General features: G+C 41.1%; 1 protein-coding gene across 1 annotated transcript in view; it reads right to left on the reverse strand.

Moving 5' to 3' along the window:
• Nucleotides 1-2,612: 2,612 nt before the first annotated feature.
• Nucleotides 2,613-19,052, reverse strand: part of SLC16A12 (solute carrier family 16 member 12) — a 73,487-nt gene continuing 57,047 nt past the window's right edge. Inside the window, exons 3-7 of the mRNA XM_032432380.1 lie at nucleotides 15,933-16,036; nucleotides 13,043-13,186; nucleotides 10,869-11,448; nucleotides 8,657-8,916; nucleotides 2,613-5,312 (exon numbers count right to left, since the gene is read on the reverse strand). Of these exons, the coding sequence (XP_032288271.1) occupies nucleotides 5,038-5,312; nucleotides 8,657-8,916; nucleotides 10,869-11,448; nucleotides 13,043-13,186; nucleotides 15,933-16,036 (1,363 nt within the window). The 3' untranslated portion in view covers nucleotides 2,613-5,037. The remainder of the gene's footprint in view (nucleotides 5,313-8,656; nucleotides 8,917-10,868; nucleotides 11,449-13,042; nucleotides 13,187-15,932; nucleotides 16,037-19,052) is intronic.

The raw sequence follows: 19,052 nt of genomic DNA on the forward strand, positions 1-19,052 counted from the left end.
TGACATTTAAACTGTGCCCCAAAAGTTGAGAAATGAGCACACTGAAGGATCAACATACGCAAAATGACCTGGGGAACCTATAGAGAAGGGCACTGCAGTATAGCGAGCCGCAGGGGTGCAGCCCAACGTGAGGTGCGGAAGTTGGGCGGGGGCTACACCCTGCTGGGCCTTGTAGACCATATTCCAGTACTGAATGCTCATACCAGACCTGTAACTTGTGATTCTAAAATAGGCTTTCCTCTCCCCTGTTGAACTTTGAAACTAGAGTCAGATGTCCAAATTCTTCCCTCTGCTTGAGCAGGGATTGGCAAATTTAGACCCAGAGGCTTTGAGTCTGCTGGAATCTCAGGTAACCACATATCCCTTTCCTTCATTCATATCTTCTTCCCCACCCTGAAGCACACCCAGACTCTGCTCAGGACCCAGTCGTAGAAACAAGCTCCCTGGGAATGAGAATATGTCTTCACCATTGCTAGGACTGGGGCCTCTAATTCTTCCATCATTGTGTCAGTGGGAAAAAACCTAACTTACCATCACAAAAGAAACAATTTTATGGGAAAACTGAAAGGATCATATTTTAAAATGTTAACTTTAATGCTTTTTAATGTCAATTCAAATCTTAAGTTGATCACACATTAACTCCTTAAAAATAAAATGCTTTTTATTTAATTTTAGATCAGCCCTACATCTAGACTCCTCAAAGAGGCCTCTGATGCTTAAATAATTAAGAATAATAATGAATGTAATAATCATCACTCTTTTCCAAAATTCAAAAGCACTTTTCAGTTATTTGACACCTCCTTAAGCTACAGGAAGATAGATCACATCAGGGCTGGGGAGAGAAGGAAGAAGAGTTTTAACCTGTAATTCAGACACCCAAAGTCCGCAGAAAGAAAGGGGACCCAATCAGCTTCGTAATGATGTGGTTCATTAACAGGTGATACCAACCACCCATACCCTCTGCTTGCATGAATAAATTATTCTTGCCAGGTTCAGTTATTCCTTGACAGCTGAAGGAAGACATGTCCTGTCAGCATGTTGATATATTTCAAACAGCTTCATCATGGGGGAGGGTAAAGGGCAGATAATTGTAGATGCTATGGGATGATTATGTCAAGTTCATTTTACTGTTCTATTTTTGTACATGTTTGAAAATTTCCATAATAAAATGTTTTATTTTAAATGTCAGTCTTTTTACTGTGATTTGGTATTTCCAGATCCCTCTACCAAATATTTCTCTGTGTTATGGGACAAAACCCCAGTCATGTCTCACTGGAAGCAGCTCTGGGAACAGGTATAAAAATCTATTGTTTGGGGCACCTGGGGACTCAGTTGGTTAAGCGTCTGCCTTCAGCTCAGGTCGTGATCCCGGAGTCCTGGGATCCAGCCCTGCATTGGCCTCCATGCTCAGCGGAGAGTCTGCTTCTCCTTCTCCCTTTGCCCCCCTCCCCACTCGTGCTTGCTCTCTCTCTCTTAAATAAATACATAAAATCCTTTAAAAAATCTTTAAACATCTATTGTTTCGTGGAGTTAGAAAAAAATAAAGACTCGAACTTTGAAGTATGAGAAGAGAAACACAGATATCTACCTTGAGTTCACACTACTTCAGTTCAATAAACAATTTCAGAATTAGACCCATTGAGACCAGGAAGGTGAGTACCAGATAGACATTACCATCCTCGTCATGACTGGGCAATGGTGCAGGCACTTAAAAAAGAATTCAACTCCTGACTGAGAAAACATGATTCTGGTAATGCAGAAGATAGAACCCTCTTTTGGGACAAAGTATGCTTCCCAACCTTCTCTCTGCTAACACATACATAAATGCTCCCAAAGAGAGGCCTGGATCAATAAACAGCAAATTAAATCACTTAGCCTGGAAGTAGTGGTCTTGATAGGACCAGACTCTTGGGAAAATTCTTGGAAATCTCCATTCTAGAATCTTTCCGTCTACACGAATTGGGAGAGTGAATCATAATCCAAAGGATTTTATCTTCCCAAAGGAGGGCCTGTTTCCAAATGGCTTTTTGAACCCACATAAGAAGAAAACCCAAGTAGGCACAAAGGGAAGGAGGCAGGTTCCAGCATCAGACAGCTTCCTAGCTTTACAGGATTTCACTGGAGCCAGAGGAAGGCAGTGGCCACCTGGTGCCCCAGTTTCCACATCTATCAAATGTGATAATATAGGTTATTATGGGAATTAAATAAGACAATGCATAGGAAGTGCTTAGCACAGTAGCTAATACATTGGAAGTATTCAATGAATGGGTTTGGCTTTTGTAAATTATTTGATTGTTTACCACATCTTTGTTTTTTTTTTGTTTAAGATTTTATTTATTCATTTGACAGAGAGAGAGAGAGACAAGCAGGGGGAGAAGCACAGGGAGAGGGAGAAGCAGACTCTCCGTGGAGCAGGGAGCCCAATGCGGGGCTCGATCCCAGGACCTGGAGATCATGACCTGAGCCAAAGGCAGATGCTTAACCATCTGAGCCACCCAGGCACCCCTGTTTACCACATCTTTGTATGCTAGCTACATTTTAACAACTGACAACTGATAATTCAGACAAGCCCACTCACCATTCAATCCAAACCCCCTGTACAGGGAAAAATGTTTTTCCAAACACAAATATAAACTCACTTTATTATAATGCTTTTGAAATAAGAAAATATTAGCATAAATATCTGATCTATTAGTAAAATCACAATCTGAAAAAAAGGCCCAATGTATAATGTATCTATAGAAATTAGTTTCTTTGCTTTTCTAGTCAGTCAATTTCAAAGTAGAACTTGCAGTGATATAAAGTAATATTTAAGATGTAGAATCATCACACCACAATTTTGTTCTTGATTCCACAAAATGCATCATTCTTACAAATTCCTCCCTTTTGAAATAAACAGTATAGGCACTTGGTACCTTAACAGTAAAATTTTGTGAAGTTGACAATGGTAGACTCTAAGATCTACATTTTCCTTGCTGGTTTTCTAAAAATGCTGCTCCAAAAGGGAAAGTAAAATATAAATTTATGCATGTCTAAAGTAAAAATATCCAAAATATTTTATATAAATTTTTAAAAGCTCTGGTTTCTATACCCATTTTTTCATGAATACTTATAATACTTTAGAGAAATTATATTGCAGAGCTGGATAAACAAAATTTTACTGTGATCACTAGGAAAAAATATGTATAAGAATATTTATAACTATATTTCAAGAAGTCTTTAGGCTTGAAGATTCAAGAAATGGCATTCAGTGTAAAGTGCTGTTCCAAACACACATAAGTTCATTTTTAACATTGACTTTTTACAGATATTTTCCCAAATATTGTTTTAAAATTGCAAGTGACAAAGTAAATGGGTTTAAACTAAAGTCTTTAAGTAAAAAGATAACAGGCAACATTCAAATTTATCTTTGGAAAACAACTATGAAATACTACAGCTTTCTTCCATTAAATCAAGTCAGTATTTCATTCTGAAAGCAATGTATTAATATGTAACTTTATGAAATAATCCAGTTATAGGCAAAGACTCTTGCTACACATGCTTAGTCAACCCAGGATCTTCTTCAGTGCTGGTGTTTGTGAGGCCTCTCGAGGGACAGTGGGTTAAATGGCTTTCAGGGTCAAAATATTTCTTTAAGGTTCAGATTTAAAATTTTTCAATAGTTAAAATCCCCTTTCAATTGTGTAATTGCTCCTAATTTACAGGTATGACATGATTTGGGGATGCAGCACTACCATTCTGTGGATTTAAAGTGGTTGGAGACAAGCTGAGGGATCTGGCCTTTCTCTTCTCTCCCGTGTTCTCCCTCTGGAAAGTCAGAAATTATTCCAAACTATAGGAAAACAGAGTACTTGAGAATGAGTAAACTATTCTAATCCAATGGGTGTAGGTATGTGAAAGAGTTCTATGAACTGTAAAGTATCACACCACTAGCCTTCTTAACCTTCTCTTCTCTCTCCCCTGACCAAAGCTCTAATTAATGAGAGTGCTCTGATGCTGAGCTGAACCCCTGAAGCCTTCTCACTCAGCTGAAGAGGTCCATCAAGTTTCTAATGATTATCCATAAAGAGGTCAAGATCAGTGGACATTGGAACAAGAATGAACACAGGGAGAAAGGAATCTCACCTTTAGAATATTTTTCAGGCTAACCTCCCAAGTTCTGTTTTGGGTAATGATGAACCAAAATGTCTGATCTGAAAAGAAAACTCCCATCAGAGACCTGCTGATTCAAGAATTCAATTCCTGCCCAGTTGGAATACTGCCAACATTTTTCAGTTCCTAGCAGGAATGTGTGTACAATTCAAATAAAAGCTTTGTTTCTAATGAAAAAAAAAAAAGAGAGAGAGAGAGAAGGAAGTGTTGGTGTTAACATTTCAGGTAAGATTTAGAAATCATACTTGTGACTTGGTGTATTCTGTTAAATTCAGTATTATATGTGATAGTAACGGAGGTGAGTGCCTGATCAGAGGTGAGGGGCTCAGCCTCAGGAAGAAAGCTTTCCGTGGAGGTGGAAGGTGAAGATGCCAAACCTGTCTCATAGTGGAGTTTCTCATTAGGGTTTTACATGGAGTTGTGGAAGAATGCTTTAGATTTCTCAAAAGGCAGTGATTAATACAGACCCCTTTCTCCAAAAAAGCATAAAGTAAGCAAATCTACATGTCACTGTTTCTGTTTACGTTCTAACTGAGGGAGTGAGATGGAGGGGCAGAGAGTTTGCAACAAAGCTTCCCAATGTCATCTGCTTTGGTCATGCTTTGTAATTACCCCTAATTACAGCTAATTATAGCAGCAGTGTCCTAACATTCTCCATAGAGTGATGCTCATTGCCTGAAAGATAGTTCAATTGTGAGTACAAATCCCAAATGAGGAAACTCTGAGCCGGTCCAGCTTGCTTTGTTGCTATTTTCCCCTATAAACATGTTAATAAAACAATAAGAGTAATTTCCTTGGAAAGCAATGCTTCTGCCAAAATTAAACGCTTCCGAGACACGTACAACCCGGTGGTCCCCCCTCTCTCAGCCCTGAAGGTTCCCAGGCTCAAGCCATTGGTCGTGTGGGGCTGTAACGAGGTGCTGTTAGAACCACGGATTGCTCATCTCTGTGATCTAACTCTCTTGCTACGGAGTAAGCCACCGATCCGTTGGTCCACAGCTGCAGCTTAGGGTCAGATTCTTTGGCAAGGAACCGCAGCTGGGTTTTTCTCATCTTCTTTACAAGTCTAGCGAAGCCAAGCAACACAGAACTCAGTATCATTGAAAATCCACAGAGAAGAAATGCCGCAGTGTAGCTCCCAGTCATGTCGACAAGCCGTCCTGTAACAAGCAACAGCAAAATTACATTTTTGAGTGGAAAATCCAATTACGTACCTACTCCCAAATCTAATAATTTCTAAGGCTGATAAACAATAGATTGCTAGAGCCACCGTTGTAATTTTGACACAAAAAGCAGATCTAAAAATACTGTGCAGCAACTGAAAAACGCATTCTGTTTCCTAGGAAAACTCCTAAAATGGATTGTTGTTCTGTAAAGTACTTGGAAGAGTGTCCCATTCTTAGTAATCACACAACAAATATTATTATCAATACCGGCAAATGTGGTAGAAAAGATAAGTGTCTTTCAAAGTACTGATGTTGGGATCATTTATGTCTGCTGTCAAGAGAGTATAATTGTCCTGAATGTTAGTATTCCCAGTACCCATGTACTGTCTATCTGGAGTAACATAACATGCTTCTGGATAGAGCAGAATTCAAATTTTCAGTTGGAACCAGTCGTTGCACCCACTGCAGTTTGAAAATCAGAACTTTGGGCCATTGTAGAAGTTGCCAGTGTTAACTTCACTAGGTATCATTTTGCAATCATGGCCTTTTCCCCCTTTATTTCTTCTTGCGACAAATTAATCTCAATGACTATTCCAGCTCTAAATTTTGAGGAGAACCAGGGCATATGATATGCAAAACATAGGCCACAATGATCAGAAAATCAATGGGGTCAAATTAGACCTTGGCAGGCAATTACTTTGGGATTAAAAAGTTTTTTAAAAACTCCTCTAAATTGGGGTGCCTGGGTGGCTCAGTTGGTTGAGCATCCGACTCTTGGTTTCGGCTTAGGTCACAATCTCAGGGTCATGAGATCAAGCCCCACATCAGGCTCTGCACTCAGTGAGGAGTGTGCTTGAAGATTCTGTCCCCTTATCCCTCCCCCTGCTTTCTCTCTCTCTCTCTCAAATAAATAAAATAAATCCTTTAAAAAAATTCCTCTAAACTTAAATCCACTGGAAAAGTATATGATTTTTCCTTTCACCCACTTCAATTCATTAGTCAAAAATGGTATGGAGAAATTGTTATAAGCCCCACAAAGTTTCCTGCAATCCAAACTACTCTGAAATATTTTAGCTATTGTGTGACTTACTTATGCATTTCTGTAGCACCAAACAGAAGAGACTGAATAGAGAGTTGTCATTTTAAAGGTAATTAAATAAGAGAAGTATTATGGTAAGAACCTCACACCCTAATCCTCCAATGCCTGGCAACAGGTATAATCTCTGATTTGCCAAAGTAAGGCCATGGATTGAAAAAAGATCCAGGAATCCCAATTTCATTGATGCACTATGACTTTTTTTTTTTTTTTTAAGATTTTATTTATTTATTTGACAGAGAGAGAGATAGCGAGAGCAGGAACACAAGCAGGGGGAGTGGGAGAGGGAGAAGCAGGCCTCCCGCCGAGCAGGGAGCCCGATGTGGGACTCGATCCCAGGACCCTGGATCATGACCTGAGCCGAAGGCAGACGCTTAACGACTGAGCCACCCAGGCGCCCGGTGCACTATGACTTTTTAACAGAATTAGAGAATTATACTGCTCCTAAAGGTTGGTAAACACAAAAATTGGCTATTGAGGAAGGATGTGGGGACGTTTTGGGGGCAGTTTTCCAAAATGAAGCACTAAACATGTAGTCCTATATTACCGAATTTAAACTGACCAGGATTTTTTATCCACAACCATGAAGCAACCACAGTTTCCCCTAGTTTGCTGCTTTAGCAATCACTAGGGTTTGGAAATAATTCTAAACTGTTTATTTAAAACATCAGCTAAAGAAGAAATCCTGCCTTCTTCAAAAATTCCCTTCCTTTCTTCTAAGCAAATGTTTGGCCCATTTCTTTTTTGCCTATCTTCAGGGACCTTCACTCTCTTGGTTTAGTTTAGGCAGGGCACCTGGGTGGCTCAGTCGGTTAAGGGGCTGCCTTTGGCTCAGGTCATGATCCAGGAGTCCTGGGATCAAGCCCCGCATCGGGTTCCCTGCTCAGTGGGGAGTCTGCTTCTCCCTCTGCCCTTCACCCTGCTCTTGGGCTCGCGCACTCTCTCTCAAATAAATAAAGAAAATCTTAAACAAAAAAAAGAACCAATTATTCTCAATCTTTAGTGTGCATGAGCACCACAAGAAGGCTGGTTCAGAATGTACATTCCTGGAAAGATTCAGATCACAAGGAAAGATCAAGGAATCTGCATTTTGTAACAAGGGCCCCAGGGGGTTTTGACGCAGGGGGTCCCAGGACCTCCATTTTGAGAGACACTGGTCTAGACCACATACTCTAAGGAGGAGGGAGGGACTCTGACCTGTCTGCTGCTATAGCAGCACCAAAAGCAATGTTGATGCACCCAAACAATAAAGGGTTGTCAAATTACTTGTTTAATCACGCTTGCAATTTCTATAGCATTTGACAGTTTACAAAACATTCTAGATGCTTTATCTGATGATCCCCAAATCTTTAAATCCAAATCCGGCCTCCCTCTAAAGCTCAGATTTCATCCTTAAACAGCTCTGTTGGACATTTTATTGGGTATTTCAGATATCTGAACATTTCTAAACTTTTAATTCATTATTTTTTCTGGCAAAGGCACTTTTTCCAACTTCCATATTTCTTCCAACCATGCCATTATTTTCTAGGTTATCTTTGCGTTTTCCCCTCCTTCACCCCCACATGCTAAATTCAGTTGATATTTTTTTCCAAAACCTCCTCTTTGCCCCCAGAGTTCATTTCCATTTTGCTGCAGCGGCCCTAGTTCAGGACTTTATCAGTTTGCTCCTGAACTATTAGAATGGAATCCTAACTGCTTCTCCCCTAAAGTACCAGATCAATTGCTAGGTCCCATTTTCTAAGATATACTCTTTGCCATATTACCCCTTTGCACAAAAATTATAATACTATCCATAGTCTCTGAAGAATATAGGGCCCATTTGGCTCCTTTGGCTGGCACTCAAGACACTGACTATGACACATTCACTTACCATTGCAGCCTCCCTGCCCACTATCCCCAAGTGGAATCCTGTACTCCCTCTAGACTTCCCTCTGCATGTGCCTGACTTATAAGTTTTGAACAGCTGCTCCATTCCATTGCTCCCATCATTAGCGTGGAATGGAATCAGGACCCTAATTTTGGATTTTTTCTTTCCAAGCAGGCTAAGGTCCCCATTGGCTGGAAGAAAATGGTAAGACAAGGATATAAGTAAGACCATGATTTTTTGATGGCTCTTGAATCCCTTTCTCTTTCACTCTTCCCAACTTAACTTCCAATCCTCATTGTCTATGTGTGAGTTCACTGTTTTCACATCACTATGAAAAACAGAAGCGGTGATTGGGGGATCTCTCTGGAAACCTACCTGCGATGGGTGGGCTCACCAGGTACGGCACTGCATGAAGGAAGTATACCACACCGAGCGCTGAGGACAAAGAAGTGGTCCCCACTATTTCTGCAGTCACTACGGGGATCAGAGTCACATAGGCACCATCGAAGTAGCCAAAGGTACAAGAGAAAGGCACGAGCAGGGGAAGACTTTGAAGCATTGGGAGGCAGAGATAGCAGAGCCCATCTAGTCCCACGGCAAAGAGGTAGCAGACATACCGGTAATTCTTCAGGCACCTGTGGATTTGAAGAACAAGAATGAGTGCAGTATGCGCGGGTTCTATCAAAGAGCTTTAGAACCATGGCCACAATAAGCAATAAGCGTTGCCATTACTTATAGAGGCTTCCCATGGTGCATTATCTATGTTGTCTGCCTATCTTTCTTCTGGTATATGAAAACACAAGAAGTCATCTTCCCAGGAAACATGGTGTGGCAGAAAATAATATACGCTCTGAAGTTAGAAAGATGGAAGTTTGAATCTAGCTCTATCACCTACTAACTGCTTACCTCTAATCTCAATTTCTTTAGCTATAAAATGGGAATGTTGCCTATCTTGTAGGGTTACCCTAAGGATAGTTATAAAATAACACGTACAGTATCAGGAGACTAACATTTTCTAGCAGTCTGTTAGATGCTTTCAGATAGGTCATCCACTGGTATCTGGTACATCATATATGCTCAAAACCCCCAGGTATAAAAGGGAGAAGCTAGAATATGAAGACATTAAAATGATTTGCCAGAGATTATGAAGGTCTTGTACTAGGACTAAGTCTTATTTTGAGCCCTCCCCAGTGGTACTTCCATTCCACTTTCCCTCTATAGCTCCAAACTCATCATTGATAGCAAATGGCATTGATACCATCATTATTTCAAAGACTCAGCATAATATCAGCACCAGCAGTTTATGCCTTACCAACAGTTTTCAACCTACCGTCTCCTTTGAGTCCCACAAAATGCTAAGAGGTTAATAGAAAAATATGGCACTGGCCTGTTTTGCAGATGAAGGCCCTAAAGGATCTGAGGGTTAGTGATTTTCCCTAGGTCACAGGGATAATAAGGGGCAGAGTCAGCACAAGTACTTAGGTCTTGTATATCTCCGACTAGAGATGCCGCTATCAAACCTACACTGGGCTACTTCTTGTTGAGTTGATTGTCAAGAAAGATATCCTGGCTCTCCGCTCTTTTCCTTAACCATTGCATTTTTGGAATTAATTTTAAATATTCATAGCACTGGAGAATGGCAGTGGAACCCTGATTAATTACCAAAGACATAATATGTAAGAAGCCACAGGATGATTGCTCCCCCAGGTCATAGCTGAAGTGTGAAGAGTCCATTTAGGAGAAGATGAGTACCTTGCTCTCTTCAATCCTAACAATAAGCATTAGCTGAAGAAACTACTTGGTAGATTTCTGATAACTGTAATTTCTAAGCCTAAAATTATAATGAATGTATTTGCTATTTGTTTTGTCAAACACAAATATGTGCCTACAGATAATGTACTATTACTGCCCCTGATCTTCCTGCCTGGACTGAATTCTGCTCCTCTCTCCATCGCCAGCCAGTCTCTGCCGTCATTAAAAAATAACTAAAACCACAACACCCAGCCTGAGCACTGACTTGACTTGGGGTGGAATTAAACCTGTCACCAGAACTTATAGTTACCACAGGTTTCTGCAACTTAGACCTACCCACCATCCTAAACCATCTAGAACAGAGGTCGGCAAACTGGCCAAATCCAGCCCACCACCTGTTTTTTGCCCTACCTATGAACTAAGAATGGTTTTCTATTTTTGAGTGGTTGGAAAAAAAATCAAAAGAACCAGATTATTTTGATATGTAAAAGTTATATGAGAAATTAAAATGTCAGTATCCATAAGTGAAGTCCGACCGGCACACAACCACTCGCATTGGTCTGCATGTTGCCTACAGTTGGTTTGTGCCACGACGGCGGAGCTGAGTGACTGTGATCACGTGACCCACGGAGCCAAAAATGTTAACTATCTATCCCTTTTACAGAAAAAGTTTGCCGACCTCTGACTAGAAGAACCAGCAAGGGAGTTGATTTCAGGTACTGCAAACTTGTTAACATCACTCCGAAGTAGGTTTTCTACAGGGTAAGGGGATGAGGGGAACTCAAAGCTCAGAGCCCCCTGGTAGGGACCCAGCTGTGGTCCCAGCGGATTTTACCTTCTGTCAGTTAGCCATCCAAACGTGATATTGCCAATAATGTCAATCACCCCAAGTATGGACATAAGGAAAGCGGCTTGCTGGTGACTCACTCCGACACTCAGAGCGTAAGGTACCAAGTACACAAAGAGGGGACTGCAGCCATAAGCCATAAAGAGAATGGAGATGGCTAACACGACGAAGTCCGACATCAGTAAAAAGCTGTATTCCTGCTGCAAAGAGCAACCGAGGCAGGTATGCACGCATTTTTTCGTCAAAGTGGAACAGGGAGACACTCGCTTAAAGTCTTGTTTCTGAGTTCTACCGATGTGGTTCTGCTCTGGGGTTGTCTGGTCCTCTTTCAGAGTAATAGGCCGCATCAAGGCACCGCAAACACAGAGATTCAGAACGAAGCCCCCGAGGATGAGTAAGGCTCCCCGCCAGGAAAACTGTTCAATAAGGAGCTGAACCACAGGAGCCAGAATGAAGGTGCCAATGCCGCTTCCGGACATGGCGATCCCATAAGCCAGGGCTTTCCGTCTGCTGAAATACTTGCCGACCATTGCAATCGCTGGGGAGTAACACAGTGCAAACCCAAGGCCTGGAGGATAGAGAGAAGTCTATGAGTGCTGGTACTCCGTGAACAGCCGGTGAAAGAAAACATCTCAGTTATTCGGATGAAGGAGAATCTGGCCGTCTGTCAAACCCTTTTAAAACTATTTTCTACCCCAAGCTGAAGATGAGTCTCCCCCAACCAGTCATCCACAGTTGGGAAAATATAGCATATATATGACTTTCTTCTTGGGAAGAAACCCTTAAAAAATATGACTTCTTAAAATGAAATGAAGAACTTAAAAATTATTACACAAACTGAATTTGAATTAGCTAGAAAATCAGGATAACGCTGACCTAAGAAACTTACTCTCCCCACCAACACCTCTTTTTATCTTAAATTGTCCAGAGAATTACCTCAACTCTTCACTGCCTATGAAAACACAACTCTGATCATCTGGACCACTCTGGAATTTGGGTTTAAATAGCATATATGGCCCCATGAAAGTTCCAGGGTAATTTCACATAATTGGGAAACTCCGTGCCAACTTTATACATGAACATAGCATATACACAAAGTAACCTGAAAATATGCCTTAAAGTCAGCAGAGAGCCTCTTAAAGATTTTCAGCTTCTATTCCTTTTAAGTCAAGAAAATCTAAAGGGTGTAAAACCTGGGATTCATGGCATCTAAAGGGAAAAACAGAACCACCGTCAGCTCCTGTTTCCATCCATACTGCAGGGTGACCAATGATCCTGATTTGCCTGGACAGATAAGTTTCCCAGATGAGAGATTTTCAGTGCTAAGACCAGGGCGCTTCTTGGTAAACTGCGATGACTGGACACACCCTAGCATTTGGACCCTTTGGGTTACATGGGACAGATACCTTTTCTTAGCTACCGGAGCCAGATTTATAAAACCACTACGAGATTATGTTCTTTATTGGCCAGATCATGCTACCCCTATGGCACGGTGCCCAGACCGCAGGTTAGCACTACTCCACATCCCTCTGAGTGATGGGGCAAATTGCCACTCCGTTGCCACCAACCGATCCCACCTTGATGCTAAGAAGTCCCCTTAGGGTGTGATTTATGGAATGCACATAGATTACTTCTCTTCCCACAGGGTTCATTATAATTCTCTAAAGTATACTTCCATAACATTGAGAGAATGTACAACACAAGAATATTCACAATAAGGGGCTGTCTTTTTTAAATTATAAACCCCCATTTATTGGACAGTGATCGTCACTATAAAGCAGGGGCAACTCAGGTTGACCACAGATAGTATTTTTATGTCTTGGCAAAGATGTTGGGAGAATGATCACTGCTGAAAATATATGTTGCCCTGACTAATACCTCATTGCTTCTGAGTACAGAATCTCAGCCATGCACAGCTGCCGAAGGGAAAGCCAGCAGTTACTTCTATCCTGCGGCCGAATTCAAGCAGTGATACATTTTTATTACAGCAGTACAATCAATTGTATTTCCAGCTCTTTTAACTGCTAGGTAGGTAGGCATAAGCTGGGTCAGCTAAATGATTCATCTAATGAGGTGAATATTTTATGGATTATGATTCTGTTGATGTGCTTGACAAAACCTGAATGGGGTGGGGTGAGACAAGGGGTACAAAGTGTCCTTACCTGTAAGAACTCCCAGAGTGAGGTAGAGATGCTTCAGACTGGTGGCAAATGAGCCCAGGATGAGACCAGTAGATGCAAGCAAGCCACCCAGCATGATTCCCACTTGACAGGATAAGTGGTTACTGACAACACTCCCAAGAGGGGCTTCAAAAGCAATAATAAATAGGTTCAACAGAAACACCTTGAGGGCACTGTGAAAAAAACTATGCTGCTGCATTGGCAGAGCTGAGAAGGATGGGCCTTTACAGCAACAAGCCTGTCCTGCTCACTCTACACATTTGGAAACTGAGGAGAGAGGAAACGACTTGTCCACGGTCACACAGAGAACAGGTAGCAAAGCTGGAATTAGGATCGAGTCTGCTGACTTGCATTTCGCTGCCCCTCCCACTTCTCCATTTTATTACAGTCATAATCCCAGGGCTCTAGGGTGCTTTTTAAACAGTGAATCAGCTCCTTATTTAAATTACTTATCACTTGCACCGGGATGTGCCTTGTATGTTTTATATGGTATTGATCATGCACCATTAGCAATAATTATGACAGTTAGCTGGTGGGGAAGGAAAGTGGGCAACCCTGTGTGGCCAGCAGCTTTATGCAGGAAAGGCCAGGGAAAGAGACCACAGACAAATTTCACAATCTGGTACTGGTTTCAGGCTTTAGGAAACCCTGTGGATGAGAAATCAAAACAAATGCTTCACATCCATGGTGATATTTTGGTTGGCCTCACTCTGCTTGTGGTTTAACAATGTGTCAGAACTATGCCGACTGCCAGGCTTATAGAATATTAATTAAAGCTGGGACATATTGAGGAGAAATTGAAGTTTAGGGGAATACGACATGTCTAAGATCACCAAGAAGTACCGCTTGGGGCACCTGACACCAAGTGCAGCGTTATTTCACCCTCTTACTCTGTCTCCTTGGGCCTCCCAGACTGATGGCAGGGGAGGTGGGTGGGGAAAGTATGTGAATTCTTTCAATGGAACATGCTGATACCAGTACTCCTAGTAACAAGATCAGAAGAGCAAGTTCTCTGGGTATCTGTGGAGTATAATTTTGTATTGATCAGGTTGAAACTGGGGCCTGACTCAAATGTACGTGATGGAACCAGTCATCAGCCTGATGTCTCCTGTCTAGTTAACACAGTGGCTGGCTGTATATATAACCTCTGGAAAACAGGAAGGAGCGAACCTCCTGAGAATATATATAATTCTATCGGAAAGTGACAAAATTTAGACCAAACTCAATGAAAAATGTTTATTTCTCTGTTTATCAGAGGGCAAAGTGCCCCCAGTGAGTGTCCTATATATGACTCTGCTGGCTTTTGTCTATCTCCTGAACTCAACTAATGTCGCCAGGTGAGCAAGTGGGTACAGGATAATTGGATACAACAGGCCTGACCCCTCGCATGGCCTCAAGTCCTTGAATTTAAAAATGCTACATCTAACATGACCCTGCTTTATCACACAGTCACTGTGATCATGTTGGTCACCGAAGGCCATTTATTCCTCTTCTGGGGATTATAAATATTCTCCAAAAGATAACAGTGAGGGAAATAAGTCACCTGTGTCCTCTGAGAAAGATAAACATGGCTCACCCACTTGGCATTTCATACAAAGGCTGTAACTAATAATGTGACCCTGAAAACAAAGTGACTGTCTAACTGATTAAAAAAAAAAAAAAGACTAGAAAACACAAAGATATTATTTTTTGATCCCTTAAGACCTTCCAGTGTTATCAGTAGCCAGAGTCAACTTAGCCTTCTCATGAAACCTGCTTTTAGTCCTAGACTTGCTCTCAAATTCCTCCCAACAAAGGAAATACATTTCAGTGCAATTCAACTGATTCCTGAGTATGTACATTTTTTCTAAAAATAAATATGAATCAGTACTTAGAATGGAATCAGTTGATTTATTTATGAGTTATTGAATAATATAGTATTTCCCTTCTGTCACCAAGACATGGCCTGAAGAGATAACAGTGTTTTTTTAATACTAAGGATTCATCTAAATGAAATGATTAAATGGGCCTAGACTGCATATAGATCATTTCAACTGGATCCCAATCTCAGAAACTCTCTAAGACATTAATATAATAACTTTGGTTTAAAATGTTCAAAAAGAAAAATCTCAAGGTTAGTTATCCTCTATTATATAGGGGGATTGAGAGATTCCATGAGTTTTGAGACTACTCTATACACCCTATTTGTACCCTTGGGGTTTCTTGAATGAAATTATAACCATGGTGAGTGCGCTTCTCTCATGACTGCACCATCCTACCTTCCCTCATACTTTTCTAAGAATGAAGGTTTATGCATGAAAAATGAAATCCATGAGCCAAATTTTGAACCTCTGGGAAGGGAACAGAATGAAAACAAGCCTTGAGATGTGATGCACATATTGTTGGCACTCGTTTAAGGAGACTGCATAGAAATGGCTCACAGTGCTATCCAATGACTGTTTACATGACTGGAGAATGAGGGGACCATAGCATTTAGAAGAGGGAAGCCAAGCATATACTGTATGGTTAACTGCTTCCCAAATCAGGAGGAGTCCTGTGATGCCCAACACCCTATCTCATTATGGGAGAACCAAATAATATGTATCTTTTTGGGAGTATTAACTACCTGTTCCATCTGCCATCAGCCGAGACCATTAATTCCAAGAGCATGTCTGGTTGGGTTTGGCTAAAAGTAGGATCGGTCTTTTCTTTTTATATAGTCTTAGCCAATTTTTATACTTGATCTTAGCCAAAAGACTGAGAAGCAATAGTCTTAGCCAATTTTTAGCAAAGCCTTCCTACTCAGAAAAAAACTGGTAAGCAAAAGCAGTGGAAGGTCATTGTCATGTACAGTTCAAGAGTAACCAGTCTATCCCTGGTAAGTGATACTCACCACAGAGCATGGTCACACAATCTACAATGGAATGGATCCAAGCCGTTTGTGCATAATCCTGAGTGAAGTATGTCTGGAACTCCACAAAAAAAATTGAAATACATCTGAAAAATACAATGCAAGCATTTTATACAAAAAAAAAAAAAAGAATGAACATGGATCTAAACCACAGCTTCAAATTCCGGTTCAGCTGTTTGAATCTCCATAGGCTTTAACTGGTTTTCAGTGGTACATTGCCAGACCATAGTAAGTGGGAAGTCAGAAGCTGTTGGGCCATCTAAAGGATAAAACCAATGTTCATGCACCGGAAGGGCTTCTGAAGCCAAGTGGATATAAGGATCACTGCTGTAGGAAAGGTTTTATGGAAATGATGGCAGGTCAAAAACATGGGTTCTCATTTATCTTAATATTTTACTAACAACTATAACTTCTAAGAGGTTGTTATATAAGTTAAAATTTGACAATTAAGAGTTATACATCACCCAGCAATTTCAGTTCTAGGTTTCAACAAAAGGTAATAATCAAATGATGATAATAATAGCAGTAATAGACACACATAAAAGGATGTATGCTGGAGAACTATTTGTAATAACCAAATATCCTAACGAACCTATTTGCCCATCAATAAGGGACTGGCTAAATAAATTTTGACTTATCAATAAAATGAAATATTTTAAGTGTTACAAAGGATGATTTGAGGGCGCCTGGGTGGCTCAGTCGTTAGGCGTCTGCCTTCGGCTCGGGTCATGATCCCAGGGTCCTGGGATCGAGTCCCGCGTCGGGCTCCCTGCTCGGCGGGAGGCCCGCTTCTCCCTCTCCCACTCCCGCTGCTTGTGTTCCTGCTCTCGCTGTCTCTCTCTGTCAAATAAATAAATAAAATCTTTAAAAAAAAAAAAAAGGATGATTTGATATGTATTTATTGATTTGAGAATAAATTCATAATACAATGTTAAGTAAAAAAGTAAGTTACAAAGGAGTTTATATAATAAGGCTTATTTTGATTTAAAAAACATAGTTCATATAAATAGAAAAAGGCCAAAGCATATAAACCAAAAGTACTCTGTCATTATATGTGAATGGTGAGATTATAAATGATCACTCTAGAGAGAGAGACAGACATACAGAGACAGAGAAACTTCATGTGGAAAAATTGTTAATTACTTAGGGAAAAAAGACATAAGCGATTCAGGAGCGAGAGTCTGTACCACTGTACAACTTGAAATGAACGTCATACAGATGAGCAAGTTTCCTAACTCAGGGCAGGAGGTTTCAGTACTCGGTGACAGCAAGGGTGAATCAGGCCTTGATGGGGATGAGATAGGAGGTCATCAGTCTCTTTGGGGAGGACCACAGTCTAACTCATCATGCTTCAGCAGCCCACGGTAACCTGTTATTTCACTCTTCCTCCCCTCTCCAGTTGCTGCTGGATGTGAAGGCGGGTGATGGAGAAAAAGAAGAAGGAAGAGAATCAGGTATAACCAGGACAACTGTGTTAGGCAAGTCCGGCTTTACCAGCTTGCATCCTCTGCATTTGCACAGAATCTGGTACTCAGAAGTATAGAATTTCAGCTGTCGTGGTCTTAAAATTCCTAACAATTTTATCTTTGAATTTGTGTTTTGTAAGCAAAGTCCAAAGGAACAATGGGGCATGCACAGGACCAGAAGAGATACACACACAAGGTGTGTTTGCGATTCTTTGCCTTTCCATTGACACATGCAGTATTAGAGACACAAACTCTGGTAGACTCCCAATGTGTGGGAGTTTGGTGAGACTCAGAGTGAGCACAGGGAAAGGTACATCTGTAACTGAGTCAGGGTGGGGGTAGAGAGGCCACGCTTTTTTCAAACCAAAACTTGCTTCAAATACAGAAAGAAGGTAATGGTGCTCTAAGAAACACAAAGGAGGATTCCTATATCCTTTCCTACTCAGGTTATGTCTCAGTATTTTACTAGCCAACCACTTATATTGAAAATGATGGCACGGAGGGAAAGGGAAAGGGAAGGCTACCCACAGTTCCTTTCCTTTTCCGTCTTTCCTTACTCACCAGGAAGTGGAAGATACAGAACGTTGAAAGAAAGTGCATGCACCCACGTTGTTGTGAATGGCAAGATTTCATTGTTTCTGATGGCTGAGTAATAGTCCATTGGGTATATATGTGGAATTAGAATGTATTATGCTAAGTGAAATAAGTCAGTCAGAGAAAGGCAAATACCATATGATTTCACTCATATGTGGAATTTAAGAAACAAAACAGATGAACATATGGGAGGGGGATAAAAAAGAAAAAAGAGAGAGGGAAACAAAACCGTAAGAGACTCTTAATGGCCCAGAACAAACTGAGGGTTGATGGAGGGAGGGAGGTGGGGGATGGGAGATGGGGGATGGGCATTAAGGAGGGGACTTGTAATGAGCGCCGGGTGTTGTACTTAAGTGATGAATCACTGAGTTCTACTCCTGAAACCAACATTGCACTGCATGTTAACTAACTAGAATTTAAATAAAAATCGTGGGGGGGAAGAAAGTACATGTATCAAGAAGTGAAGTAAAATCAGTAGAGTTTTTTGTGCAGGGTTCCCCCTATTCTGGTGAAAATGAACTACCTATGCAGGCACGAGCTCCAGTGATTCCACACAGGAGTTAAATACTCACATTTGCATTCAAAACTAGTATGGCAGGATATAAAGCTGAATGGTAAATTCATGCTAGCAAATTAATATTTCCATTTTTCTTTCCGAAGAACAATTTTGAACAGCAAATTAAGAACTCCACGAAAAATTGAGGGAGACCAATGAAGAAAGGAAAAACTTTCTACTTCAGCACTTTTTAAAAAAGATTTTATTTATTTATTTGATAGAGACACACAGCGAGAGCAGGAACACAAGCAGGGGGAGTGGGAGAGGCAGAAGCAGGTTTCCTGCTGAGCTGGGAGCCCGATGCGGGGCTTGATGCGGGGCTCGATGCGGGGCTTGATGCGGGGCTCGATGCAGCGCTCGATCCCAGGACCCTGGGATCATGACCTGAGCTGAAGGCAGACGCTTAACAACTGAGCCACCCAGGCGCCCCTCTACTTCAGCACTTCTAACAGCACTATTTTCTTACCTTTTGAACAAAGGGACCTG

Source organism: Phoca vitulina, unplaced genomic scaffold, assembly GCF_004348235.1.
Source record: "Phoca vitulina isolate PV1807 unplaced genomic scaffold, GSC_HSeal_1.0 scaffold48, whole genome shotgun sequence".
Taxonomy (NCBI): domain Eukaryota; kingdom Metazoa; phylum Chordata; class Mammalia; order Carnivora; family Phocidae; genus Phoca; species Phoca vitulina.